A 27166-nucleotide genomic window follows, 5' to 3' on the forward strand; every position below is an offset into this window, starting at 1 on the left:
CGGATTTACTGCAAAAGATGATTGTACCATGTTACCACACGGAGGCAGCAATGCTCAATGTTTGAGAAATACTACCACTGTTATCAGAGCTGCCCTTTGTACAACCTCTACACGCATTTAAAGCAGCACAATGTACATCAACTTCCAACAGGTTTAATGACACCTCTGTCATGGTCTGAGGGGTCTGTATCGCCTTCACTGGCACTATGTAACTTTAAGGTGCATGGTAGGAACACTTTCACACTACTGGCAAAGCACTACCGCTTTTGTCCAAAGGAGCCGCCAAACTCAACAAAAGCTGAAAGTTATCTCGTGCTGCTTTAAGTCTTTACATATTTGGTTTACCCTGGTGATCAAAGCGACAATTTTTGTTGACTAAATCACCCAAATAGAGCCCGGATAGCTCAGTCGGTAGAGCATCAGACTTTTAATCTGAGGGTCCAGGGTTCAAGTCCCTGTTCGGGCGTCAGTTTTATAGTGGCTATAGAGGTGGGCTACAGTCTGGAGGCATGGAGGAGCACGGATTGCAAGCAAGGAAGTTGATGTACGGAACAAGACCCCAAAAACCTTACTGTGCATTCACACCAGAAGCATCCAAAACCTGTGGTCGCTCAGCACTCCTGCATCGCGCCGCATGCAGAAGGCTTTCAAGTTGCGCTGCAGAACTGGAGGGGAAAAAGCATATAAAACCTACATATATCTATATATACAGCGTGCACATCTTCGGTTTCCTCTTCCACCATGGATGGCACTTTGGGAAGCCTTCTTCATATTTCAGTAGTGCATTAACTGAGGAAGCGCGGGGCCCGGCTCCGTCGGTCCATCTGGGTCAACAAGGTGCTGCAACCCTGCAACTCCGTGGGGAACTTCATCATCTGATATCGGAGCTCCGTTTTGAGGATGCTTGGTACCTGGTGTGTCAGTGGTGTTCACTGGAGACAGACTGCAGCGCTTACCGGGAGCAACAGCTCGACGATAGTTGCTGTTGATCCGAGGACCAAGGAGACATTAATCTGACTCTTGTCTTGTCTATGCGGAAATAACGCGGAAATATGAAAAAGGCTTCCACAGTGCGATCCGTGGTGAAAGAGGAAACACAAGACGCTGCATATATGTAGGTTTTATATGCTTTTTCCCTCCAGTTCTGCAGCGCACATAGATAGATAGATAGATAGATAGATAGATAGATAGATAGATAGATAGATAGATAGATAGATAGATAGATAGATAGATAGATAGATAGATAGATAGATAGATAGATAGATAGATAGATAGATAGATAGATAGATAGATAGATAGATAGATAGATAGATAGATAGATAGATAGATAGATAGATAGATAGATAGGAAAAGTAAAAACTACAGTTTTGCATTTCTGTCTGTTATTAACGTTTGAATGCCGGATTTACTGCAAAAGATGATTGTACCATGTTACCACACGGAGGCAGCAATGCTCAATGTTTGAGAAATACTACCACTGTTATCAGAGCTGCCCTTTGTACAACCTCTACACGCATTTAAAGCAGCACAATGTACATCAACTTCCAACAGGTTTAATGACACCTCTGTCTTGGTCTGAGGGCTCTGTATTGCCTTCACTGGCACTATGTAACTTTGAGGTGCATGGTAGGAACACTTCCACACTACTGGCAAAGCACTAGCGCTTTTGTCCAAAGGAGCCGCCAAACTCAACAAAAGCTGAAAGTTATCTCGTGCTACTTTAAGTCTTTACATATTTGGTTTACTCTGTTGATGCTAGCGACAATTTTTGTCGACTAAATCAGCCGAACAGAGCCCGGATAGCTCAGTCGGTAGAGCATCAGACTTTTAATCTGAGGGTCCAGGGTTCAAGTCCCTGTTCGGGCGTCAGTTTTATAGTGGCTATAGAGGTGGGCTACAGTCTGGAGGCATGGAGGAGCACGGATTGCAAGCAAGGAAGATGATGTACGGAACAAGACCCCAAAAACCTTACTGTGCATTCACACCAGAAGCATCCAAAACCTGTGGTCGCTCAGCACTCCTGCATCGCGCCGCATGCAGAAGGCTTTCAAGTTGCGCTGCAGAACTGGAGGGGAAAAAGCATATAAAACCTACATATATCTATATATACAGCGTGCACATCTTCGGTTTCCTCTTCCACCATGGATCGCACTTTGGGAAGCCTTCTTCATATTTCAGTAGTGCATTAGCTGAGGAAGCGCGGGGCCCGGCTCCGTCGGTCCATCTGGGTCAACAAGGTGCTGCAACCCTGCAACTCCGTGGGGAATTTCATCATCTGATATCGGAGCTCCGTTTTGAGGATGCTTGGTACCTGGTGTGTCAGTGGTGTTCACTGGAGACAGACTGCAGCGCTTACCGGGAGCAACAGCTCGACGATAGTTGCTGTTGATCCGAGGACCAAGGAGACATTAATCTGACTCTTGTCTTGTCTATGCGGAAATAACGCGGAAATTTGAAAAAGGCTTCCACAGTGCGATCCGTGGTGAAAGAGGAAACACAAGACGCTGCATATATGTAGGTTTTATATGCTTTTTCCCTCCAGTTCTGCAGCGCACATAGATAGATAGAGAGATAGATAGATAGATAGATAGATAGATAGATAGATAGATAGATAGATAGATAGATAGATAGATAGATAGATAGATAGATAGATAGATAGATAGATAGATAGATAGATAGATAGATAGATAGATAGATAGATAGATAGATAGATAGATAGATAGATAGATAGATAGATAGATAGATAGATAGATAGATAGATAGATAGATAGATAGATAGATAGATAGATAGATAGGAAAAGTAAAAACTACAGTTTTGCAGTTCTGTCTGTTATTAACGTTTGAATGCCGGATTTACTGCAAAAGATGATTGTACCATGTTACCACACGGAGGCAGCAATGCTCAATGTTTGAGAAATACTACCACTGTTATCAGAGCTGCCCTTTGTACAACCTCTACACGCATTTAAAGCAGCACAATGTACATCAACTTCCAACAGGTTTAATGACACCTCTGTCATGGTCTGAGGGGTCTGTATCGCCTTCACTGGCACTATGTAACTTTAAGGTGCATGGTAGGAACACTTCCACACTACTGGCAAAGCACTACCGCTTTTGTCCAAAGGAGCCGCCAAACTCAACAAAAGCTGAAAGTTATCTCGTGCTGCTTTAAGTCTTTACATATTTGGTTTACCCTGGTGATCAAAGCGACAATTTTTGTTGACTAAATCACCCAAATAGAGCCCGGATAGCTCAGTCGGTAGAGCATCAGACTTTTAATCTGAGGGTCCAGGGTTCAAGTCCCTGTTCGGGCGTCAGTTTTATAGTGGCTATAGAGGTGGGCTACAGTCTGGAGGCATGGAGGAGCACGGATTGCAAGCAAGGAAGTTGATGTACGGAACAAGACCCCAAAAACCTTACTGTGCATTCACACCAGAAGCATCCAAAACCTGTGGTCGCTCAGCACTCCTGCATCGCGCCGTGGTAAAGGAAAAGGAGTTGCCAAACTCAACAAAAGCTGAAAGTTACATTGTGCTGCTTTAAGTCTTTACATATTTGGTTTACTCTGGTGATCCAAGCGTCAATTTTTGTTGACTAAATCAGCCAAACAGGGCCCGGATAGCTCAGTCGGTAGAGCATCAGACTTTTAATCTGAGGGTCCAGGGTTCAAGTCCCTGTTCGGGCGTCAGTTTTATAGTGGCTACAGAGGTGGGCTACAGTCTGGAGGCATGGAGGAGCACGGATTGCAAGCAAGGTGAACCGGGGCCCCGGAGCAAGACCCCAAAAACCTTACTGTGCATTCACACTGGAAGCATCCAAAACCTGTTGTCGCTCAGCCCTCCTGCATCGCGCCGCATGCAGAAGGCTTTCAAGTTGCGCTGCAGAACTGGAGGGGAAAAAGCATATAAAACCTACATATATCTATATATACAGTGTGCACATCTTCGGTTTCCTCTTCCTCCGTGGATCGCACTTTGGGAAGCCTTCTTCATATTTCAGCAGTGCATTAGCTGAGGAAGCGCGGGGCCCGGCGCCATCGGTCCATCTGGGTCAGCAAGGTGCTGCAACCCCGCAACTCCGTGGGGAATTTCATCGTCTGATATCGGAGCTCCGTTTGGACGATGCTTGGTACCTGGTGTGTCAGTGGTGTTCACTGGAGACAGACTGCAGCGTTTACCGAGCACCAGCTCGACGATAGTTGCTGTTGATCCGAGGACCAAGGAGACATTAATCTGACTCTTGTCTTGTCTATGCGGAAATAGCGCGGAAATATCAAAAAGGCTTCCACAGTGCGATCCGTGGTGAAACAGGAAACCCAAGATGTGCACGCTGTATATTTACATATATGTAGTTTTTAGATGCTTTTTCCCTCCAGTTCTGCAGTTTTTACTGCAGAAAAGTAAAACATAGATTTTGGCAGTTCTGTCTTTTACTAACATTTCAATGCTGGATTTACTGCAAAAGATGATTGTACCATGTTACCACACAGAGGCAGCAATGCTCAATGTTTGAGAAATACTACCACTGTTATCAGAGCTGCTCTTTGTACAACCTCTACACGGATTTAAAGCAGCACAATGTAACTTTTCCACCGTATTATAATATTTCCAGAGTCATTGTGATGGTACATCAACTTCCAACAGGTTTAATGACACCTCTGTCATGGTCTGAGGGGTCTGTATCGCCTTCACTGGCACTATGTAACTTTAAGGTGCATGGTAGGAACACTTCCACACTACTGGCAAAGCACTACCGCTTTTGTCCAAAGGAGCCGCCAAACTCAACAAAAGCTGAAAGTTATCTCGTGCTGCTTTAAGTCTTTACATATTTGGTTTACCCTGGTGATCAAAGCGACAATTTTTGTTGACTAAATCACCCAAATAGAGCCCGGATAGCTCAGTCGGTAGAGCATCAGACTTTTAATCTGAGGGTCCAGGGTTCAAGTCCCTGTTCGGGCGTCAGTTTTATAGTGGCTATAGAGGTGGGCTACAGTCTGGAGGCATGGAGGAGCACGGATTGCAAGCAAGGAAGTTGATGTACGGAACAAGACCCCAAAAACCTTACTGTGCATTCACACCAGAAGCATCCAAAACCTGTGGTCGCTCAGCACTCCTGCATCGCGCCGTGGTAAAGGAAAAGGAGTTGCCAAACTCAACAAAAGCTGAAAGTTACATTGTGCTGCTTTAAGTCTTTACATATTTGGTTTACTCTGGTGATCCAAGCGTCAATTTTTGTTGACTAAATCAGCCAAACAGGGCCCGGATAGCTCAGTCGGTAGAGCATCAGACTTTTAATCTGAGGGTCCAGGGTTCAAGTCCCTGTTCGGGCGTCAGTTTTATAGTGGCTACAGAGGTGGGCTACAGTCTGGAGGCATGGAGGAGCACGGATTGCAAGCAAGGTGAACCGGGGCCCCGGAGCAAGACCCCAAAAACCTTACTGTGCATTCACACTGGAAGCATCCAAAACCTGTTGTCGCTCAGCCCTCCTGCATCGCGTCGCATGCAGAAGGCTTTCAAGTTGCGCTGCAGAACTGGAGGGGAAAAAGCATATAAAACCTACATATATCTATATATACAGTGTGCACATCTTCGGTTTCCTCTTCCTCCGTGGATCGCACTTTGGGAAGCCTTCTTCATATTTCAGCAGTGCATTAGCTGAGGAAGCGCGGGGCCCGGCGCCATCGGTCCATCTGGGTCAGCAAGGTGCTGCAACCCCGCAACTCCGTGGGGAATTTCATCGTCTGATATCGGAGCTCCGTTTGGACGATGCTTGGTACCTGGTGTGTCAGTGGTGTTCACTGGAGACAGACTGCAGCGTTTACCGAGCACCAGCTCGACGATAGTTGCTGTTGATCCGAGGACCAAGGAGACATTAATCTGACTCTTGTCTTGTCTATGCGGAAATAGCGCGGAAATATCAAAAAGGCTTCCACAGTGCGATCCGTGGTGAAACAGGAAACCCAAGATGTGCACGCTGTATATTTACATATATGTAGTTTTTAGATGCTTTTTCCCTCCAGTTCTGCAGTTTTTACTGCAGAAAAGTAAAACATAGATTTTGGCAGTTCTGTCTTTTACTAACATTTCAATGCTGGATTTACTGCAAAAGATGATTGTACCATGTTACCACACAGAGGCAGCAATGCTCAATGTTTGAGAAATACTACCACTGTTATCAGAGCTGCTCTTTGTACAACCTCTACACGGATTTAAAGCAGCACAATGTAACTTTTCCACCGTATTATAATATTTCCAGAGTCATTGTGATGGTACATCAACTTCCAACAGGTTTATTGACACCTCTGTCATGGTCTGAGGGGTCTGTATCGCCTTCACTGGCACTATGTAACTTTGAGGTGCATGGTAGGAACCCTTCCAAACTACTGGTAAAGCACTACCGCTTTTGTCCAAAGGAGTCGCCAAACTCAACAAAAGCTGAATGTTACATTGTGCTGCTTTAAGTCTTTACATATTGGGTTTACTCTGGTGATCCAAGCGTCAATTTTTGTTGACTAAATCAGCCAAACAGAGCCGGGATAGCTCAGTCGGTAGAGCATCAGACTTTTAATCTGAGGGTCCAGGGTTCAAGTCCCTGTTCGGGCGTCAGTTTTATAGTGGCTACAGAGGTGGGCTACAGTCTGGAGGCATGGAGGAGCACGGATTGCAAGCAAGGTGAACCGGGGCCCCGGAGCAAGACCCCAAAAACCTTACTGTGCATTCACACTGGAAGCGTCCAAAACCTGTTGTCGCTCAGCCCTCCTGCATCGCGCCGCATGCAGAAGGCTTTCAAGTTGCGCTGCAGAACTGGAGGGGAAAAAGCATATAAAACCTACATATATCTATATATACAGTGTGCACATCTTCGGTTTCCTCTTCCTCCGTGGATCGCACTTTGGGAAGCCTTCTTCATATTTCAGCAGTGCATTAGCTGAGGAAGCGCGGGTCCCGGCGCTGTCGGTCCATCTGGGTCAGCAAGGTGCTGCAACCCCGCAACTCCATGGGGAATTTCATCGTCTGATATCGGAGCTCCGTTTGGACGATGCTTGGTACCTGGTGTGTCAGTGGTGTTCACTGGAGACAGACTGCAGCGTTTACCGGGAGCACCAGCTCGACGATAGTTGCTGTTGATCCGAGGACCAAGGAGACATTAATCTGACTCTTGTCTTGTCTATGCGGAAATAGCGCGGAAATATCAAAAAGGCTTCCACAGTGCGATCCGTGGTGAAACAGGAAACCCAAGATGTGCACGCTGTATATTTACATATATGTAGTTTTTAGATGCTTTTTCCCTCCAGTTCTGCAGTTTTTACTGCAGAAAAGTAAAACATAGATTTTGGCAGTTCTGTCTTTTACTAACATTTCAATGCTGGATATATTGCAAAAGATGATTGTACCATGTTACCACACGGAGGCAGCAATGCTCAATGTTTGAGAAATATTACCACTGTTATCAGAGCTGCTCTTTGTACAACCTCTACACGGATTTAAAGCAGCACAATGTAACTTTTCCACCGTAATATAATATTTCCAGAGTCATTGTGATGGTACATCAACTTCCAACAGGTTTAATGACACCTCTGTCATGGTCTGAGGGGTCTGTATCGCCTTCACTGGCACTATGTAACTTTGAGGTGCATGGTAGGAACCCTTCCAAACTACTGGTAAAGATCTACCGCTTTTGTCCAAAGGAGTCGCCAAACTCAACAAAAGCTGAAAGTTACATTGTGCTGCTTTAAGTCTTTACATATTTGGTTTACTCTGGTGATCCAAGCGCCAATTTTCGTTGACTAAATCAGCCAAATAGAGCCCGAATAGCTCAGTCGGTAGAGCATCAGACTTTTAATCTGAGGGTCCAGGGTTCAAGTCCCTGTTCGGGTGTCAGTTTTATAGTGGCTACAGAGGTGGGCTACAGTCTGGAGGCATGGAGGAGCACGGATTGCAAGCAAGGTGAACCGGGGCCCCCGAGCAAGACCCCAAAAACCTTACTGTGCATTCACACTGGAAGCGTCCAAAACCTGTTGTCGCTCAGCCCTCCTGCATCACGCCGCATGCAGAAGGCTTTCAAGTTGCGCTGCAGAACTGGAGGGGAAAAAGCATATAAAACCTACATATATCTATATATACACTGTGCACATCTTCGGTTTCCTCTTCCTCCGTGGATCGCACTTTGGGAAGCCTTCTTCATATTTCAGCAGTGCATTAGCTGAGGAAGCGCGGGTCCCGGCGCTGTCGGTCCATCTGGGTCAGCAAGGTGCTGCAACTCCGTGGGGAATTTCATCGTCTGATATCGGAGCTCCGTTTGGACGATGCTTGGTACCTGGTGTGTCAGTGGTGTTCACTGGAGACAGACTGCAGCGTTTACCGGGAGCACCAGCTCGACGATAGTTGCTGTTGATCCGAGGACCAAGGAGACATTAATCTGACTCTTGTCTTGTCTATGCGGAAATAGCGCGGAAATATCAAAAATGCTTCCACAGTGCGATCCGTGGTGAAACAGGAAACCCAAGATGTGCACGCTGTATATTCACATATATGTAGTTTTTAGATGCTTTTTCCCTCCAGTTCTGCAGTTTTTACTGCAGAAAAGTAAAACATAGATTTTGGCAGTTCTGTCTTTTACTAACATTTCAATGCTGGATTTACTGCAAAAGATGATTGTAGCATGTTACCACACGGAGGAAGCAATGCTCAATGTTTGAGAAATACTACCACTGTTATCAGAGCTGCTATTTGTACAACCTCTACACGGATTTAAAGCAGCACAATGTAACTTTTCCACCGTAATGTAATATTTCCAGAGTCATTGTGATGGTACATCAACTTCCAACAGGTTTAATGACACCTCTGTCATGGTCTGAGGGGTCTGTATCGCCTTCACTGGCACTATGTAACTTTGAGGTGCATGGTAGGAACCCTTCCAAACTACTGGTAAAGCACTACCGCTTTTGTCCAAAGGAGTCGCCAAACTCAACAAAAGCTGAAAGTTACATTGTGCTGCTTTAAGTCTTTACATATTTGGTTTACTCTGGTGATCCAAGCGTCAATTTTTGTTGACTAAATCAGCCAAATAGAGCCAGGATAGCTCAGTCGGTAGAGCATCACACTTTTAATCTGAGGGTCCAGGGTTCAAGTCCCTGTTCGGGCGTCAGTTTTATAGATAGATAGATAGATAGATAGATAGATAGATAGATAGATAGATAGATAGATAGGAAAAGTAAAAACTACAGTTTTGCATTTCTGTCTGTTATTAACGTTTCAATGCCGGATTTACTGCAAAAGATGATTGTACCATGTTACCACACGGAGGCAGCAATGCTCAATGTTTGAGAAATACTACCACTGTTATCAGAGCTGCCCTTTGTACAACCTCTACACGGATTTAAGTCTTTGCATATATGGTAATGCAGGCTTTAATTTATTCAAAATCTTTGTTTTCCCATTAAATTCACTTCACCCAAATTATTGATTTATAAAAAGTATTAAAGATTTTCCTTTATTTGTCCCACAAGGGGAAATTTTTCTCCACTGTGACTGGAGAAGCCAAAAAGAGCCCGGATAGCTCAGTCGGTAGAGCATCAGACTTTTAATCTGAGGGTCCAGGGTTCAAGTCCCTGTTCGGGCGTCAGTTTTATAGTGGCTATAGAGGTGGGCTACAGTCTGGAGAAATGGAGAAGCTCGGATTGCAACCAAGGTGAACCAGGGCCCCGGAGCAAGACCCCAAAAAATTACTGTGCGTTCATACCGAAAGCGTCAACAACCTGTAGTTGCTCCAGACTCCTGCATTGCGTCGCATTGAGCATTGCTGCCTCTGTGTGGTAACATGGTACAATCATCTTTTGCAGTAAATCCGGCATTGAAATGTTAATAACAGACAGAACTGCAAAACTGTAATTTTTACTTTTCCTATCTATCTATCTATCTATCTATCTATCTATCTATCTATCTATCTATCTATCTATCTATCTATCTATCTATCTATCTATCTATCTATCTATCTATCTATCTATCTATCCATCTATCTATCTATCTATCTATCTATCTATCTATCTATCTACGCTGCAGAACTGGAGGGAAAAAGCATATAAAACCTACATATATGCAGCGTCTTGGGTTTCCTCTTTCACCACGGATCGCACTGTGGAAGCCTTTTTGATATTTCCGCGTTATTTCCGCATAGACAAAACAAGAGTCAGATTAATGTCTCCTTGGTCCTCGGATCAACAGCAACTATCGTCGAGCTGTTGCTCCCGGTAAACGCTGTAGTCTGTCTCCAGTGAACACCACTGACACACCAGGTACCAAGCATCGTCAAAACGGAGCTCCGATATCAGATGATGAAATTCCCCACGGAGTTGCGGGGTTGCAGCACCTTGTTGACCCAGATGGACCGACGGAGCCGGGCCCTGCGCTTCCTCAGCTAATGCACTGCTGAAATATGAAGAAGGCTTCCCAAAGTGCGATCCATGGTGGAAGAGGAAACCGAAGATGTGCACGCTGTATATATAGATATATGTAGGTTTTATATGCTTTTTCCCCTCCAGTTCTGCAGCGCAACTTGAAAGCCTTCTGCATGCGGCGCGATGCAGGAGTGCTGAGCGACCACAGGTTTTGGACGCTTCCAGTGTGAATGCACAGTAAGGTTTTTGGGGTCTTGCTCCGGGCCCCTGGTTCACCTTGCTTGCAATCCGTGCTCCTCCATGCCTCCAGACTGTAGCCCACCTCTATAGCCACTATAAAACTGACGCCTGAACAGGGACTTGAACCCTGGACCCTCAGATTAAAAGTCTGATGCTCTACCGACTGAGCTATCCAGGCTCTATTTGGCTGATTTAGTCAACAAAAATTGGCGCTTGGATCACCAGAGTAAACCAAATATGTAAAGACTTAAAGCAGCACAATGTAACTTTCAGCTTTTGTTGAGTTTGGCGGCTCCTTTGGACAAACGCGGTAGTGCTTTGCCAGTAGTGTGGAAGTGTTCCTACCATGCACCTCAAAGTTACATAGTGCCAGTGAAGGCGATACAGACCCCTCAGACCATGACAGAGGTGTCATTAAACCTGTTGGAAGTTGATTTACCATCACAATGACTCTGGAAATATTATATTACCGTGGAAAAGTTACATTGTGCTGCTTTAAATGCGTGTAAATGCCCAAATAATTTGGGTGAAGTGAATTTAATGGGAAAACAAAGATTTTGAATAAATTAAAGCCTGCATTACCATATATGCAAATACTTAAATCCGTGTAGAGGTTGTACAAAGGGCAGCTCTGATAACAGTGGTAGTATTTATCAAACATTGAGCATTGCTGCCTCCGTGTGGTAACATGCTACAATCATCTTTTGCAGTAAATCCGGCATTGAAGCATTAGTAACAGACCAAAGTGCAAAACTGCAGTTTTTACTTTTCTTAAGTTTTTCCTCAACTTTTTATTTTTACCTGCAGAATGTGTTTAGCTAATGATTGTCAAGATCTACTTCATGCACCTGGTAGGTTATCTGTCTGTCCGTCTGTGTGTAGGTATATGAGGAATACAAAACAATGAATTCACCAGTAATAGTAAACAACATATGATAGTAGCAAAGTAATTTTTACCTGCAGAAGGTGTTTCATTGTATATTGTAAACTTTAGGTCAAGTGTTGCTGATTCACAAAGAATCATACATAATTTGACTTTTCTGCAAAGCTTGTTACACTATAGCTTTTTTTCTTTTTTTCGTGAGGGGGGAACATTTAAATCCTGGACACTAGACCAGTCCTGATAGCTTCAAATACCAGCAGGTCTGGTTAACTTGTTTACATACAATAAAAATGCTTTTAGTTTGTTGAGCTGCAAGTACTTTCCAGCTTTCACTGAATTTTTTGGTGGGCTCTGATGAAATGATTATTCCAGTGCAACACCTCTAGGATGAAACTGATGTATGCTGTTTGAAATTTCAGTAAGCATGATAGCTAATTAAGCAGTTGGAAAGATTTTTATTAGGATGAGATCATCCTTATAGTTGATATTCTTGTTTGTAGGATCAATTAGTTTTACCTTCCAAATGCCTTATTTCCTTATTTCCACATGTTTTATATGGATCATAAACCTTCTACCTGGATGAACTCCTGGAAAAGGTCTACCTGGACACAAAAAAGCATGAAAAATAATCATCCGACATAACGTCCTGCCAGTTCAACCATCAGAAGTCGACATTATTATTCCAAATTGGAAAGAGGTACAGAAAATAGCCCAGCATGCACCAGGAGCATCAACTCCTCGTCCAAACAGAGTACATATAAGCCGTACAAGAATGTGCTGAATGTCTTACTTTTACTCTGAAGGCTTATGAGGGTAATGTAGCAGAAACAGAAGACCCAAAGCACAGCAAAGGGCTGGAGGAGTCTCACACTGAAGAAGGAGGGTGTGCCACCCATCAGTCAGTGGCAGTCAATTTGTCTTCTTTACAATATCTTTTAATGTGGTATCACCGAGGCTGTCGATGTACCTGGAGAAAAACAAGTACCTTGACACATCTGCAGAAGAAGGCAGAAATTCCAGGGTTTTCCGGTTGCTTAGAGCATGCAAGCAGGATTTGGCACCGGATCCAAGCAGCCGTCCAGCCCTTCAAGGCAAATACCAACACTTTTGTAAAGCAGCCAGGAAAGATAATCTCTCCAACATGGTCTACCCTGGGGCCTCCTCCAGGTTGGACACTCCCGAAACGCCTTCTCCGGGGGGGCGTACAGGAAGCATCCCGGCCACCTTAACTGGCTCTTCTCAATGTCGGGGAGCAGTGACTCTACTCTGAGTTGTGAACAAGATCCTCAGAGACTTGAGGCACAACCCCACAGCAATCTGGAAGAGTCTTTCCATTCTTTTGCAAATGAGAATCAAGGTCTGGGATTTGGACCGCTTCACTCTCTGCTGCAAACTGCTCCAGTGATACCTGAAGGTCCCCATCATTGCAAGATGACATCCTGACATCACTGAACCAGACACGTCCACCTCTTGGCTGCGCCTAGAATCAGTGAAACTCCTAAAACAAATCAGATGTAATACTGGAAATGCCAATTGCTCCATTTGCATGGGCTGAATGGCCCAGAGCAACCGACCTCCCATAGTCCCATAGCACCCCCTACTGAATGTCCTGAAGGACAAGGTCTAATGCCATCCTCAAGTCCACAAAGCAGAAAGTAGACTAGCTGTGCACTCTTATGCTCCCTCTTGGACCCCAGCGAGGGTATAGAGCTGGTCCGGTGTACTCTTGGTCCGGTGACCATACCATAACCATGTCGGCCTCCATCAGTCCACATTAAGCTTCCTCTGTAAGGCGTGTTGATGGGATTGAGCTCATGTCGCAGGGGAGTTTACAGCTTTTTGAGGCCCCTATGGAAGGTTCTCGTTGTTAAACCTCTTGTAAAACAGAAATAATGACTATAAACTTTTAGGTGTGAAAGCAAACTCAAACCTGACTGTTGACCTCTTAAACCTGATCATTTGAGAGAAAACTATTAAGATTTAAAGTATTTCTCCCCAAATAAACCAGATAAAAAGTAATTGGGAGGACAAAAATAACCTGTCTTCATTTCTATACACAACAACATCATCACAACATCATTGCTGCAACACACTTAAATTGTTGTTACTGTATTCACTGCATTCAAAAATGCCCAGAGGGGAGGAATCAGGTTACATTTTTTTGGTCAAAATACCAAAGGAATACGGTACAAAAGTACAAAAGCTAAGTTATTGCACAGGTAAAAGAAGAAAAAAAGAGAAAAAAACCTCATCAAAAGCGTGACAAATGTCTTGACTAATACACACACACACAAAGACAAACAGTAAGAAGATGATAAAGGACTGAACAAAGGAAACCAGAACACCAAATATGGGAATCAAAATGAAAAGGTTAACACTAAAACAAGACTGGACGACGCGGTTCCTGATGACATAACGGCATAACGAGCTGAATCTTTCAAAGTGTCCGTAAATAGAACAGAGAGGCTGCTGGTCTTCAAATGTCCGTCAGCTCTGACTCCTGACTGGCAGTTGAGGTTGGAAAAAAAAAACCACTGGCCAGGACACTAAAACATAGACCTCATTGTCCATACACTCAAAAACTCCATACTTAAAGTGAATTATCCTTATATAACATAGGGAATTAAAGTCTTTTTATATTTACAATGTAAAACTAGTTTGTACTCATGACGAAAATGTTAAAGAGAAATATACAATTAGGTAGAATTATAAGTGAAACCTTTCAGGCAGCTGCTCATGCGTAACGTCAACAACTAAATGGCGATGGTTTATTCCCTGGTAACTTATAAACATTTTATTTATCAGTTAGCTGTGATGTTCACATATGTGTTTTCTGAGGGGAACTAAATGGGAGAGCAGAAAAAGAGTCATTTTGTCATTTTGAAGTAGTGTTTTTGTTATGTAAAACTCATTCTTCGTATCACTTGGACCCCCACGCAGAATGAAAACATGTTCCTTCATCATCTTTGAACGACACTATTCAAACTGAGCCGTTTCATTGAGATAAACTCTGCCTTTTTGCTCAGACAGGAAGTGACCAAAATTTTTCCTCAACTAGCTCACCCGCCACACTGATAAAACACACACACTCCTCCTCAGATATCTGTTTCTCCTCTGCTGTCGCTCTGACACACACACACACACACACACACACACACACACACACACACACACACTTGGGCACACACACACACACACACACACATAGAGGGAGCTAGATAACTGTGATTCCACTGCTGAATTTTTAACGCTGTTGTGGAACTTTTTTTCCAGCCGGGTTACTGTGGCACCGGGGTAATGTTACACTGACAGCAGCCACAGGACCGGGTTCACTTCATTTCTGTTGTTTACAGAGGCAGGACAGAAACAGCCTGCGCGTGGCGTGAGTGGTAAGTCTATGTGTTTTCCTACATCATACTTTCCACTAAAAGAAGGCATTCTTTTCATTTTGCTTTACTTTAAATGTGTTTATTTTGAATTAAAAACAACACACATTTAACTGCATGATGTAAAATGTCCTAAAGCCTCATGTGAATCACTGTACCTTTGATCTATTACAAGAAAGTTTTCACACATTAAATATTGTACAATGTATTGCAGCTGAAACATCTCTCTCTTGGAAAGATGTGTACAGATTGGTTTTGGATCATCTTTTTATCATGGCAATAGATTTATTTTTATGCTATAAATGTCTCTGTTTTCTTTATGAATTGATTCCAGTTTAATATCTTAATGATAGTATAGTTTTTTTAAACTTTGCTAAGCAGGAGTCATGTATGAAAGTGGACCCAGTACCTGCGCCTGCTGATTTCTAAAAGATTATCAGGAGTTTGTGGTTCTTGGAAGTCAAAGACTTAGCCGATGATTGTGAAAGATTTTGCAGGATTGTTCAGCTTGACTGCTCGTCTGTGACCGGGAGTTCTTGGCTTGTTATAATTTGCCCTCACCATCATCCTTAGCAGCTTTAAAAATTTGAATTATTAATTATAGGAGGTCAGTTTGTGCAGTTACAAACTTACAGATAGTATGATGTTCATTTGGTATCTCATTGAAACAATTTGGGATTTATTTTTTTCATGTGTACGTTGTAAGTGAATTTTCATTTTTATTTTATTTTTAAAAGGATTTTATTTCAGATTTTTCTGATTCAAGAAAAGAAAGGGTTTCTGACTGATGGGAAAGTTTACTCTGGAAGAGTGTGGTTGGGGTGGAAACGTCTCTACGATCCGAACCAGAGAGATTTTTTTTTTTTGCTAAACTTGTGTGATGATCAGTTTGCCCATAAAAAAACAAAATGTTTGAACATAAACATGTCCATACGTCCACTCTGGGCTTATGGACACCGATGAAACACTAATGATGGACTTTATTGTTGGATCAGATGGCAGGGAAGGATTCTGGACAGACCTAGTAGACTCAGAAGTCTAGTTGTGGTTTGCAGGGAGCATTTGGCAGTGGAACGTCAGAAAGATCCTAAACTCATACCTCCAAGAGAACTTTAACCGGCTCCCAGAAAGTACAAAAGACACAGGGTCTTGTTTCGTGCCTCCATGGTTGAGGCAGCTGATCACTGGTTGCATTGGAGTTGGACTCCACCAGGGCTGCTCTTTGATACCAATCCTGTGCATAACCTTTATAGATATAATTCTAGGAGCGGCCAAAAGATGGAGAGGGTTCGGTTTGATGGCCTCAAGGTCACATCTCTGCTTTTTGCGGATGATGTGGTCTTCTGATGTGGAGCTTCATCTCTGCACCTCCAAATCTGAGAGCATGGTTCTCAGTCGGGAAAATGCCCTCATCTACGGTGACAAACTGAGTAATGACAGAAATGATGAGATTGTGGACAGTTTCCTTGACAAAGTAGCTAGGTTCCTCCTTAGGGATCTGTTGGGAAGCCTTGCCATTCAAGAGGGACTTGAAGTAGAGTTGCAGCTCCTTCACAATGAGAGGAGGCCATTTGAGGTGGTTTGAGCATCTGTTTACGATGCCTCTTGTATGGGAGATGCTTGGGTCTTGTCAACCAGGACACGCTGGAGAGATTACATCTCTCAGTTGGCTTGGGAACGCCTTTGGAATTCCCCAAGAAGAGCTAGAGGACGTGGATGAGGAGGCCGATGGATGGATGGATGGATGGATGGATGGATGGATGGATGGATGGATGGATGGATGGATGGATGGATGGATGGATGGATGGATGGATGGATGGATGGATGGATGGATGATGGATGGATGGATTGCATTACGGTCACATACACCCTAATTTGTCTTCTGCTGATGTACATTGGCTGATTCAAACTGCATCATGATCTGGGTCTCTGGAAAGCACCTAGGCAACATGTGTTATATTAGACGCTACATAAATAAAATTGAATTTAACTGAATTGAATTAACCAAAAAACACATTTAACAAAAAACTAGATCCACTACGTACAATCCCTGTTTTAAGATTAATATCTCATGAAGAAAGAGTTATTAATGTTTTTATGACTTTGCGGGGGGAAGGTTCTTCCTTTAATCAGCTTTGAAGCAGAAACGAATGCATTGCGCATCATAACCTGACTTCTGGACTTCTAAAATGATGATGCAACAAGCTGATGAAACCAGTGATCCGGGGCAGCCAGTTCATTTTGAAGGTTCAGTCCGAAATCAATTCATGCATCAATGAGCACATCTAAAAAGTAAACAGCATTAATATAAACGTTTTGGCCCTGGAGGAAAAGAGAGAAAAGGGGCAGAACAAGATGTACTCAATAAACTTCATTTCCACAGTTAAATTGTTGACAGCGTAACCTCCTCAGCTGCTGATGCCAAAATCTCTCTGCACGCACATGTTGGAGGTCAGCATACGAAGCCAAGCAGGAAATCAAAAGAACGCAGCCACTTACTGTTTTGGAAATTTATCTAACCTTTATTTAACAAGGAATTTTGCAGAACTTTACAGTCTCTTTTACGACTGACGGCTTTCCAAAACTACAGTTTAGGGAAGTCACATAAACAAATCACCACATGCAAATGTGACTCAACCTTCTGTGACCACAACCAGCAGTGGGATCAGGGTTTACTGACATGCCTTGGATTATCCTTCTGGATCACCGCAGGAAAGATTGTGTTTATTTTGTCAATCGGGTCATCTTTTTGAAAAGGGTTGAATTTGTGTACAAGACTGTTCTGTAAAGGTATTGATGTGTGTGCCTCCTCAGGCCATTCCTGTCCCGATGCCGTCACCGCAGCGAAAATGACCCTGAACACCCAAAGAGAGAAGGAGCCCCTGCGGCGGCGAAGCAGCACGCCGGCCCCTTCCATCCACCAGCACCCATCCTGGACTCGGGACCTCCAACTCTCCAGCAGCACTCAGCCAGACTCGGAGCATTCGAACCCGCTCCGCAGCCACCCTCCTCTGGGGCAGTCGGCGTCCTACCACCCCGGAGACAAATCCCTTCACTACCGTGCCCAGTGGAGCTCAGATTCGGATGACGATTCGCAGAGTGACTCAGATTGTGTTTACAGAGTGGTGTTGCTTGGAGACCATGGTGTCGGAAAGACCAGCCTCGCAGGAATCTTTGCTGGAATCACAGAGAAAGATGAACAACCTGGAGGTGGGATGCTGTTTGTGACGAACTTTCAAGTGCTGCCAGTAGTAGTCTCTGACGTTCTCACCAACTGTTTTATTAACTGCATTTTCAGTACAGCTGCTGTTGAGTTTATTGCACTCTGTAAATGTTCCTCTAAACTCTGGTTTCCATCAGTCCTGACAAGGTCCAACTTTCTTAGCATTATCCAGATTTGAGTCAGGACAGGAAATGATGTGCACATGCAGTGGAAACAATGAATGTCTCAACTGCTCAGGAGCTTCCACAAAAATCATGTTTTCTGAAACTGAAAAAAAATGTTGCAGGCACACTTTAATTCAGCATCCAACCAATCAAACAAGCAATATTTGGCCCAAAAAAACACAACCTGTGTCCCCACAGAAAACACTCTTTTATCAGGGATAAAAGACCCACCGTCTTTAAAACTTTCACTTGTCATCTGTGCACTTTTTCTGTCTCATACTACTCTTTGAAGAGTTTTCATCGTTTGCATCACTGAGGGTCGGGGTATAGTGACCCTTACTAAATATTTAAATTGTGAAAACAAAGAAACATTAGCTTTGAGATGGATGAGCATTAATGATTAAGTGACACAATGACATTTCCAAGCAACAACAAAAACCTCAAATTCTTCTGAGTTCTGACTTTGTCCTTAATTTCACCAGAATATCAAATCAAATCCTGTAAAAAACTGTAGCATTACCTCTTCTTCACGCAACATAACTCTGAATAAGCTGTAACAACATCTGATGGACGAAAATCAAGGTTATACTTAAAATAGATTCAGTACCAAAACAACAGAAGTGCATAGTGTCTGTGCAGAGGTCTGAGCATTGTATCTTTGATTTTGTCATGACATTGCAACCTTGACTGGCCCAGCATCATTGATCAGCTCTTGTGACACGTGACGATTGGCCTCTGGGCCATGATTGGCAACCTGTATTGATCCCCTGATAGTCTGCAGTAGTCTGTGGGAAGAGTCGCTCTGTTGTTTGTTTTCAGGCTGACTGAACTCTGTGTTTCACATTTACTTCATGTTTACTCATAGACTGAGATTGTGCAGTCAATGTTTGACATTGCTCTCTTTTTGACCGTAGCCATAATAGTTGTTGTGATTTGTTGTTGGTCCCCAATATTGTTCTGAACACTAGACCCACTTCACAGGAGAGAGTTGTTGCCCAGGGAGTGGGTATGGCTGGTGAGTCCTCTCTAGTACCTCTGCCATCCATTCACAGCCTTAATGTCAGCGCAACATGTGCCGAACTAATGGTGACAGGGCTTGATGTGAGGAATCTCACAGGAGCATACGAGAGCCACTACTCAAAACCATCAAGATGGCTTCAGAATTGCAAATAACATCTTGGATCAACAGTAAAAACATTTTTGTTGATTTGTTGTCATTCTACCTACCGTAAGGCAAATGCTTTGGTTCTCTGATTGGTTCTGTCCTGCCAAGTGGCATCCAATTTTCTGTCTTTTCCTCTTTTTTTGCATGAGTCAGGAAACCAAGTAAAATCATTGAATGTCTCTTCTACAATGACTCTTTCTCTATCTATCTAAATGATGACCACTGCAACAATTAATTACCCTTTAAGGGGGCAATAAAGTAGATTTAAATTGAATTGAAAAGTTATGCAATTATGGTTACTGTTTAGGAATGCAGCTGATAATGCTTAAAGTTTTCCATCAGTGTGTGAGACATCTGACGTTGGACTGTTTCAGACTTAAAAAGATGTTTTTGTGGTAAAAAAAAATATTCCTGTCACGATATGTCTGTATGTGTAGCTTAAAGTGTAAGTATTAAAACTGTTGTACTTTCATACGGAAACGGTTAAAAAAGTAAAATACACTCATTCTTTTCCGAAGAAAGATGAATGGCCATGGAAATTATAATATAATCAGACCTTGAAAAGTCATGGAAAATGTGAGTGAAAAAGGAACTGGCATTATTATGATATTACTGTATATTACATCACATTATTGGTATTAAATGTTCATAATTTGACAATTATATCATTTATTTGGGAAATGCATCATCCAAACCAAAAGTACTGACGTCATAGGTTGAGTAATAGTGTTCAGATCCCCTGACATTTCCTTTAGCATCATCAGCAGGGCAAAGTTTGAATTTTTCCAACAGTTGAGCATCAGATAAGATTTCAGAAAGCAAACTACTAATGTTTATATGTTAGTGTGTTCATGCATAACATGGAAAATACTTAGGGTGGGAGAGAGACAAATTCAAGGAGCAAAACAGCCTTCTGCGATTTCATTTCTAATGCAAATCATGTACCTGGGTTTTTAATGAAAGATCTGCCTCCGGAGGGAAACTACAACTGTTGTCCACTATATGCGACAGATCGCTTCCATCACACAGATCTCTGTCATTTTCTGTGAAAGCCAAAGCAAGGCAAGGCAAGGCAAGGCAAGGCCAGGTTATTTGTTTAGCACATTTCATGCATTAAAAAGGAAAAGAGCTGAACAGCAGAAATAAAAGACAATCAGACATAAGTTAAAAAGAATTAAACAAATACAATGCAAATAAAGCAAGAAAGCAAGTAAATGTGGTGCATGCCAATACAAAACATCTTAAGAAGTCAGCACATCTAGACAAAGCCTCAATATGTAGAATTTGGCCCAAATTTGACCCAACTTTGGCCCAAGCAGACATTATTCTCTGCTTCGCTGGTGTCAGTGTGATGTTTCTCCTTTGGTCTGCTGCTTTAGACGTAGTGACAGAACAGAATAATGCAAAAACCTTGGAGGAGAAGCAGATGGTGGCCAGGGCTTGTTTCTCACTTCTTCATTCTCCCTCACCACCAGTCTATAATGGCAGTGAGTGGTGGTGAGGGTTGAGAGCAGAGATACTTTACTGGTCACATTTGTTGTTCATATTTATGCAACAAAAAGAAACTAATTTGAAATAAACCAAAATGTGGTTTTACCACAAAAATCTTTAAGCACCTGAATCTATTCAACAAAATAGCCTACACTTGTATACGATTTCACCACAAACAACTGAAATAAGTTTATTTTTTAAAAACCAGATAGTTATTCACATTGAGCAAACACTGGATGCTAGTAGTGTGTGTGCTCTCCTAACTGCAAACAATGCAAATAACACAGAAAAAACACCTGCAGGAGGGGTTTTGCAACAGTGTCAGGGATTACAAAGGTTACCGTAAGGAATATGGACTAACAGACATGTTGCTAGTGCACACCAGCAAGTGGAAATGAGATAAGATATTAAATAAACAGTGTAGTGAAACCCAACTCCAGGACGCAGCGAAGACTGAGAGCAGCCAAAACAGATATGTGAACCTGTCTTTGGATTCTTCGTCTTGTTTCTAATGGTTCTTCTTTGTTTTAGAGGATACGTATGAGCGGACGCTGACGGTAGACGGGGAGGAGACCACGCTGATCGTCATGGATACGTGGGAGAATGACAAACTGGTACAGTGAGTTTGTGCCGGTGTGTTAATGGTCTACCGTTTTGTGCATGAGATCCCCGAGCTGTTTTCAAACCTTTTGGCAGGTGTGACTCATGTTCCTGTACACATAAGACACTCTACCTCTGCCGACCTCTGACCCAGGTGGGGAGGAGGGGAGGGGCATTAGCCTCGGTATGCTGAGATACAAGTTACACCATGTACTGTAGTTACTGTAGAGTTTGTCCCGAAATATTCAAGCTATGTACTACAACTGAGATAGGTTCTATTTCAATTTCAATTTCAATTTCAATTTATTTGTATAGCCTCAAATCATAACAAAGGTCTAATCATAACAAAGGTCAAATCATAACAAAGGTCATCTCACGCTTCACAACACAAAAAACAGAGATAAAAGTGATTAGACATAACACATCATAAAATTGTGTATAAAAACATAAGCATCAGAAAAAGATCAGCATCTGTGATGAAAGTGATCAGATATCACACATCGTAATATAAAACACAAGCATCAGAAAACATCAGCGTCGGAGAAACAAAAGAACAGCAAAACATTCAAAAAACACAGTAACTAGCTGACTCTAAGCATAGGATTTTTCGTAGAGGAAGGTTTTAAGCCGGCTCTTAAAGGCAGAGACTGTGTCCGCCTCTCGGACCAAGACTGGGAGATTATTCCAGAGGTTTGGGGCCTGACATTTGAAGGCTCTGCCTCCAATTCTGCTCTTGGAGACTGTAGGAATCACAAGCAGTCCTGCATTATGTGAACACAATGATCCAGCAGGATAGTAGGGGACTATGAGTTTTTTGAGGTAGGATGGAGCCTGACCATTCAGGACTTTATAGATTTATATATTCTTTTTCAAGAATTATAACTCTATTCTGGCTTTTACAGGGAGCCAGTGTAAGGAGGCTAATATTGGGGTGATATGGTCTCTTTTCCCAGTTCTTTTTAGTACACGAGCATTCTGAACCAGCTGGAGAGACTTTAGCATCTTGCTAGTACAGCCTGATAACAAGTTACAATAATCCAAGTTTGAGGTGATAAACGCATGTAATATTTTTTCAGCATCTTTCTGTGACAGGATGTGTCTGATTTTGGCAATATTACATAGATGAAACTAAGCGGAGATATCCTGATCGAATATGACCCCCAGATTCTTTACAGTGGTGCTAGAGGCCAGAGCCGAGAATCTTGATCCAGAATCTTATTCATTAGGGTTGTGCTGTTGAGCTCAGCACAACCCTCCAACACCGCGAAGAATCTGAATCTCCAGTTTACCATGTCCTACTAAAAGATAATTCAGATCTGATCCATTCAGTTCGCTTCTGAACATGGTCTTGGACACTTGTGTCCACGTTCTCTTCGTAGTCTGGACACAAAAGTGTCCTGGGACAGATTCAGGAACCTACTACCCTCAAGCCATTGGTTTTATCGCAGTAAAGCTCTTTATCGTTCAGTTTCTTCTCTGAATTTTTGGCAGAGCTTTCCTTCGTGCCATTATCTGTATCGTACACGTGTGCAGACATGTGCAGGTATCGCTCCCAGGACAACGACCCATTTTTGCACTTTTTGCCTGAGCTGCCCCTTTGGGGCAAGTTGTTTGAATGCATCTGCCACTGGTCAGTTTATGTATTATCTCTCATTAAACTGTCAGGTATATATGTGGGATGCTGACAAATAGATTTTCGCTGCAAACGTGGGGCCACACTCATAGTTGTTGCACACGGCATTCCTGACTTTCTCCTAAACAAGCTTGAGCCAGTTGGAAAGCTGATTGCACATCTTGGCCTTGACTAATAAAAAGCTGGTGTACTGTCACAGTTATCTTTTATAGCTGAACTGATAGTTTAACAAGCCAGTGAGACCAGGGATCAAGCATTCAGCTTAACGCTGATAACACATCTCTCCTCCTCACGATGGTCACATTTTCAAAAAGACTTAATATAAAAATAAATGATGGCAACATTTGTCTCACTGGTGCTCTCAATCATCAGGAGTAGTTGTGTCCTATAACTGGATATCCGTAGAGCTCCTGTTTAACATCAATGAGAAGTTTGTCTAAGGTCTCAATTCAACACCAAATCTACTGCGAATCAAAATCCAGAATCTGAGAATCAAAATCTAGAATCTGCAGAGAAATCCTAAGTGCAATCATCGTTATCAGTTACGCTTCTCTTTTCTTGCCATCAGCCCTAAAACCATTCCCACTTCCAAACTGTCTTTCTCCGTTGCGCTTCCTCCTTTTTGCATTTTTTTTCTTGTTGCAATTCTTTTCTCACAATTTCAAATCAGCGCTACATGACTCTGCAGCAGGGAGGTGGGACATAGCTGAGACCTACAGTAGTAGCTCATTGGCTACTGAATGACTGAGCGCCGTACATCGACATCAACGGAGTTAAGTCCTTAATGTCGTTAAAGGCATTAAAAGCTTACCTTCTCTTAGCCTGCAGGATCTCCATGACCGTGACAGGCAGGTTTTCTGCGCTCGGACATCAGCGTAAGCTCATTATAGAGCTACCAGACACTGGCTATGTCCCTCCTCCTCCCCTAAATCAGAGGGCTCTGTGCTTTTTCCTTTTTAATTTTGATTCACGTATATTTACCTCTGAATTGACGCCATGTCCGTCCCTCTACGTATATCCCATCAGGAGGCAGAAGACTCCTCCTCTCTCGACAACTGTCTGAAGGTGGGGAACGCTTACGTTATCGTGTATTCGGTCACCGACCGCTCAAGTTTCGAATCCGCTGCTGAACTCCGCATCACGCTGAGACGCACTCGCCAGGCCGAAAACCTTCCCATCATCCTCGTGGGCAACAAGAGTGATTTGGTGCGAGCCAGAGAGATCGCTGTGGAAGGTGGGGTCAGTGGTCGCGACGGGGGAATATTTCTTAAGTTCAACAAAATACTGACAGTTCTCAGACATGTGATTTTTTGTTTCTTTTCCCAGAGGGCCGAGCTTGTGCGGTCGTGTTCGACTGCAAGTTCATCGAGACGTCGGCATCTCTGCAGCACAACGTGACCGAGCTGTTTGAGGGGGTGGTGCGGCAGATCCGCCTCCGTAGGGATGGGAACGAGGTCACGAAGCGCAGACACTCGCTCTACAAGCGCAAAGAGAGCCTCACCCAGAAGGCTCGGCGTTTCCTCGACCGGCTGGTGGCACGTAAGAACCAGCGCATGGCGGTGAAAGTGCGGTCCAAGAGCTGTCACGACCTGGCCGTCCTCTGAACATCAGTCTCCATCGGGAGTTTGGTTTTTTTCTGACTTGTTTAACTTCTTTCTGGCTACGTTTTCTTGGACGACGGTGTCAGCCGAGTCGCACACATTCAGTGAACTGACCTCTGACAAGGCGATCAGAGGCGAACTGAGCAAATCGACATCCAAGAACTCAACGAGATCAGCAGATTTCACTCTTCATGGTTTAGTGTCAAACCTTTTTTTTTCTCTCTGGATGAACTTTGAACATAAGATTTCAGATGAATCTAAGTGATCATCACTGCACTGTTTAGAAGCTGTATGTGTGAAATGGCTTCATCTTTTCAAAGTCTGTGTGCGCGTTTTGACAGGCAACGTAGAGTTTCCATCGTAGAGGACATGTTGTGGTTTTCTTTTTTTTTGTCCACTATGCTGTTATCCCAAGATGACGACTGTTCGAAGCTCAATGTGCAGAATGTTTTAACAGGACAGCATTCCCAAAATCACACAATGATTTTGACGACCAACACTGTGACTTAATTATGGACTTAACTTAAATGTATAAAAACGTTTCTTTCTTATTCTTAAATTGATTTTGTTTTCATTGTTTAAAATGATCATTCAATCAATTTATCAGATCTTAATAAACATTACTGTGTATGATACGTCTTCCACGTCTTAATTCCTACAAATGTTAAAGGATGCCACGGAAAGTTAATATAAAAGATTTGAAAGCAATAGGGGGAAAGTTAAATACTTTATATTTCATTACTCTAACATCATCATCTTCTGCTAAATGGGTGCTATTTACAGCCATCATAACTAACTTTGGTTTAAACTTGGAGTGAGAGTTCTTCTGGGTTGTTAGACTGCTCTTAAGTCCCTCAAATAAAATATTTTTTTTTTTAAATCTTGTAAATATCAAGGAAAAACTTCAGGTATAACTGACTGGTGGAAGAGAAGAAGTCATACCCATGACAAAAGGAAATACCCTCAAGGATAAAGAAAAGATTTCTTCTCTCCTCGTCTTCACGCTGGTTAGGATTAAGGTTCTACACCAGCACACAGGAGAGGAGGAGGTGGCGTCTGAGACGGGACAAAGTGAGCCATCAACAGTGACGTCTCACCGCCTTTGCACAGGCAGAGAACATGGACGCCCCACACACGCAGAAGATGTTCACGAATACCTAAAAAAAGTTTAACATACTGACTTAGAGATGTTCATAAACAACTAAAGATTTTTAAGCTTATTTTAAGTTATCTACGCAGATTCTGGAGCATGAGGCTCGGTAACTCTGAGGTAATTTTCTACATATTCAAGTCTACTTTCTTTGATCTCATCTTTTTTGTCATCCTTGCTTTTGTCCCACCGTCATGTCCAACATTAGTCTCCTATTTTTAAACTGCAAAAGCATCATCAGTGACGTTTTTTTTTTTTAACGATGTGTGAAATAAGTGGGTTTCATGCTCGGTGCATGAGACTCTGACTTAACACGTGATTAGTATTTCACTAGCCACCGAATCACTGCAACGTTTTATAGTTTTTATTGTACTTTTTCATCTGAAACAGTTGCAGCACTGTTATGTAACGACTCCCTGTCAATTTATGATGTTCAGAGTGTCGAGGAAACTTGGTTTTGACGAGTTAAACTGTTGCTGTTTGATAACAGCAACGGCTCTGTGCTGCCTGGGGGGAAAAAAGTCGCATAAATCAAATCCTCTGGAGTCTTTTTTTCGCTTTATTCAGCTCGAGTCTTTGCTTCTCAGAGCAAACATCTGCAATCAACTTCAAATAAACACTGTCAGGGCTCTCACATGTTTACTGTTGCCATGGGGATGTCTGACTGTTAGCCACCATTGAAGAAGAGGCTGTTTACTGGATGGTAGCCATGACAGCGCAGCCCTGTGCTAACACTTCGGTGCAGTTGACAGAAAACAGGTGTTTGGGGAAAGCGTCTGCTCGTGGGGCTTCCCTGCCCCGAGTTTACCCTTTCAAGCTGCAGATAAATGTTGGTTTTGCCTCTTTAACCCATGGAGCACTGGTATTGGAGATGACTTTTAGGAAAACGCATAGGGTTGCCACCCGTCCCGTAAAATACGGAATTGTCCTTTATTTGAGAAAAAAATGTTGCGTCCCGTATTGAACTAATACGGGACGCGATTTGTACCGTATTTTCATTAACTTTTACACCATATTCTAGTTGAATTATTGAAATAAATTAACCTTTACACCAAATTCTAGTTGAATTATTGAAATAAGTAACTTTTACACCATATTCTAGTTGAATTATTGAAATAAATTTACTTTTAAACCATATTCTGGTTGAATTATTGAAATAAATTAACCTTTTACACCATATTCTAGTTGAATTATTGAAATAAATTAACCTTTACACCATATTCTAGTTGAATTA

The 27166-nt window shown here is 42.8% G+C and overlaps 1 protein-coding gene and 11 non-coding genes across 12 annotated transcripts; 11 read left to right on the plus strand and 1 right to left on the minus strand.

Moving 5' to 3' along the window:
* Positions 1 to 393: 393 nt before the first annotated feature.
* trnak-uuu (transfer RNA lysine (anticodon UUU)) lies at positions 394 to 466 on the plus strand. The gene has a single exon. It is a non-coding gene; the product is annotated as a tRNA-Lys (tRNA).
* Positions 467 to 1793: 1327 nt separating this feature from the next.
* Positions 1794 to 1866, plus strand: trnak-uuu (transfer RNA lysine (anticodon UUU)). The gene has a single exon. It is a non-coding gene; the product is annotated as a tRNA-Lys (tRNA).
* Positions 1867 to 3241: 1375 nt separating this feature from the next.
* Positions 3242 to 3314, plus strand: trnak-uuu (transfer RNA lysine (anticodon UUU)). The gene has a single exon. It is a non-coding gene; the product is annotated as a tRNA-Lys (tRNA).
* A 298-nt stretch (positions 3315 to 3612) lies between these two features.
* trnak-uuu (transfer RNA lysine (anticodon UUU)) lies at positions 3613 to 3685 on the plus strand. Its single transcript has one exon. It is a non-coding gene; the product is annotated as a tRNA-Lys (tRNA).
* Positions 3686 to 4885: 1200 nt separating this feature from the next.
* trnak-uuu (transfer RNA lysine (anticodon UUU)) lies at positions 4886 to 4958 on the plus strand. The gene has a single exon. It is a non-coding gene; the product is annotated as a tRNA-Lys (tRNA).
* Positions 4959 to 5256: 298 nt separating this feature from the next.
* On the plus strand, positions 5257 to 5329 carry trnak-uuu (transfer RNA lysine (anticodon UUU)). Its single transcript has one exon. It is a non-coding gene; the product is annotated as a tRNA-Lys (tRNA).
* Positions 5330 to 6529: 1200 nt separating this feature from the next.
* trnak-uuu (transfer RNA lysine (anticodon UUU)) lies at positions 6530 to 6602 on the plus strand. The gene has a single exon. It is a non-coding gene; the product is annotated as a tRNA-Lys (tRNA).
* A 1202-nt stretch (positions 6603 to 7804) lies between these two features.
* On the plus strand, positions 7805 to 7877 carry trnak-uuu (transfer RNA lysine (anticodon UUU)). The gene has a single exon. It is a non-coding gene; the product is annotated as a tRNA-Lys (tRNA).
* A 1194-nt stretch (positions 7878 to 9071) lies between these two features.
* Positions 9072 to 9144, plus strand: trnak-uuu (transfer RNA lysine (anticodon UUU)). Its single transcript has one exon. It is a non-coding gene; the product is annotated as a tRNA-Lys (tRNA).
* A 404-nt stretch (positions 9145 to 9548) lies between these two features.
* trnak-uuu (transfer RNA lysine (anticodon UUU)) lies at positions 9549 to 9621 on the plus strand. The gene has a single exon. It is a non-coding gene; the product is annotated as a tRNA-Lys (tRNA).
* A 1120-nt stretch (positions 9622 to 10741) lies between these two features.
* Positions 10742 to 10814, minus strand: trnak-uuu (transfer RNA lysine (anticodon UUU)). The gene has a single exon. It is a non-coding gene; the product is annotated as a tRNA-Lys (tRNA).
* A 3842-nt stretch (positions 10815 to 14656) lies between these two features.
* rem1 (RAS (RAD and GEM)-like GTP-binding 1) lies at positions 14657 to 25599 on the plus strand. Its single transcript, XM_061726975.1, has 5 exons — positions 14657 to 14908; positions 17720 to 18115; positions 21480 to 21562; positions 24208 to 24415; positions 24508 to 25599. The coding sequence occupies exons 2-5, from the start codon at positions 17755 to 17757 to the stop codon at positions 24783 to 24785; spliced, it is 930 nt and encodes a 309-aa protein (XP_061582959.1). The 5' UTR covers positions 14657 to 14908; positions 17720 to 17754; the 3' UTR covers positions 24786 to 25599.
* Positions 25600 to 27166: the final 1567 nt, after the last annotated feature.

Source organism: Cololabis saira, chromosome 8 (genome assembly GCF_033807715.1).
Source record: "Cololabis saira isolate AMF1-May2022 chromosome 8, fColSai1.1, whole genome shotgun sequence".
In the NCBI taxonomy this organism is placed as follows: Eukaryota; Metazoa; Chordata; class Actinopteri; order Beloniformes; family Belonidae; genus Cololabis; species Cololabis saira.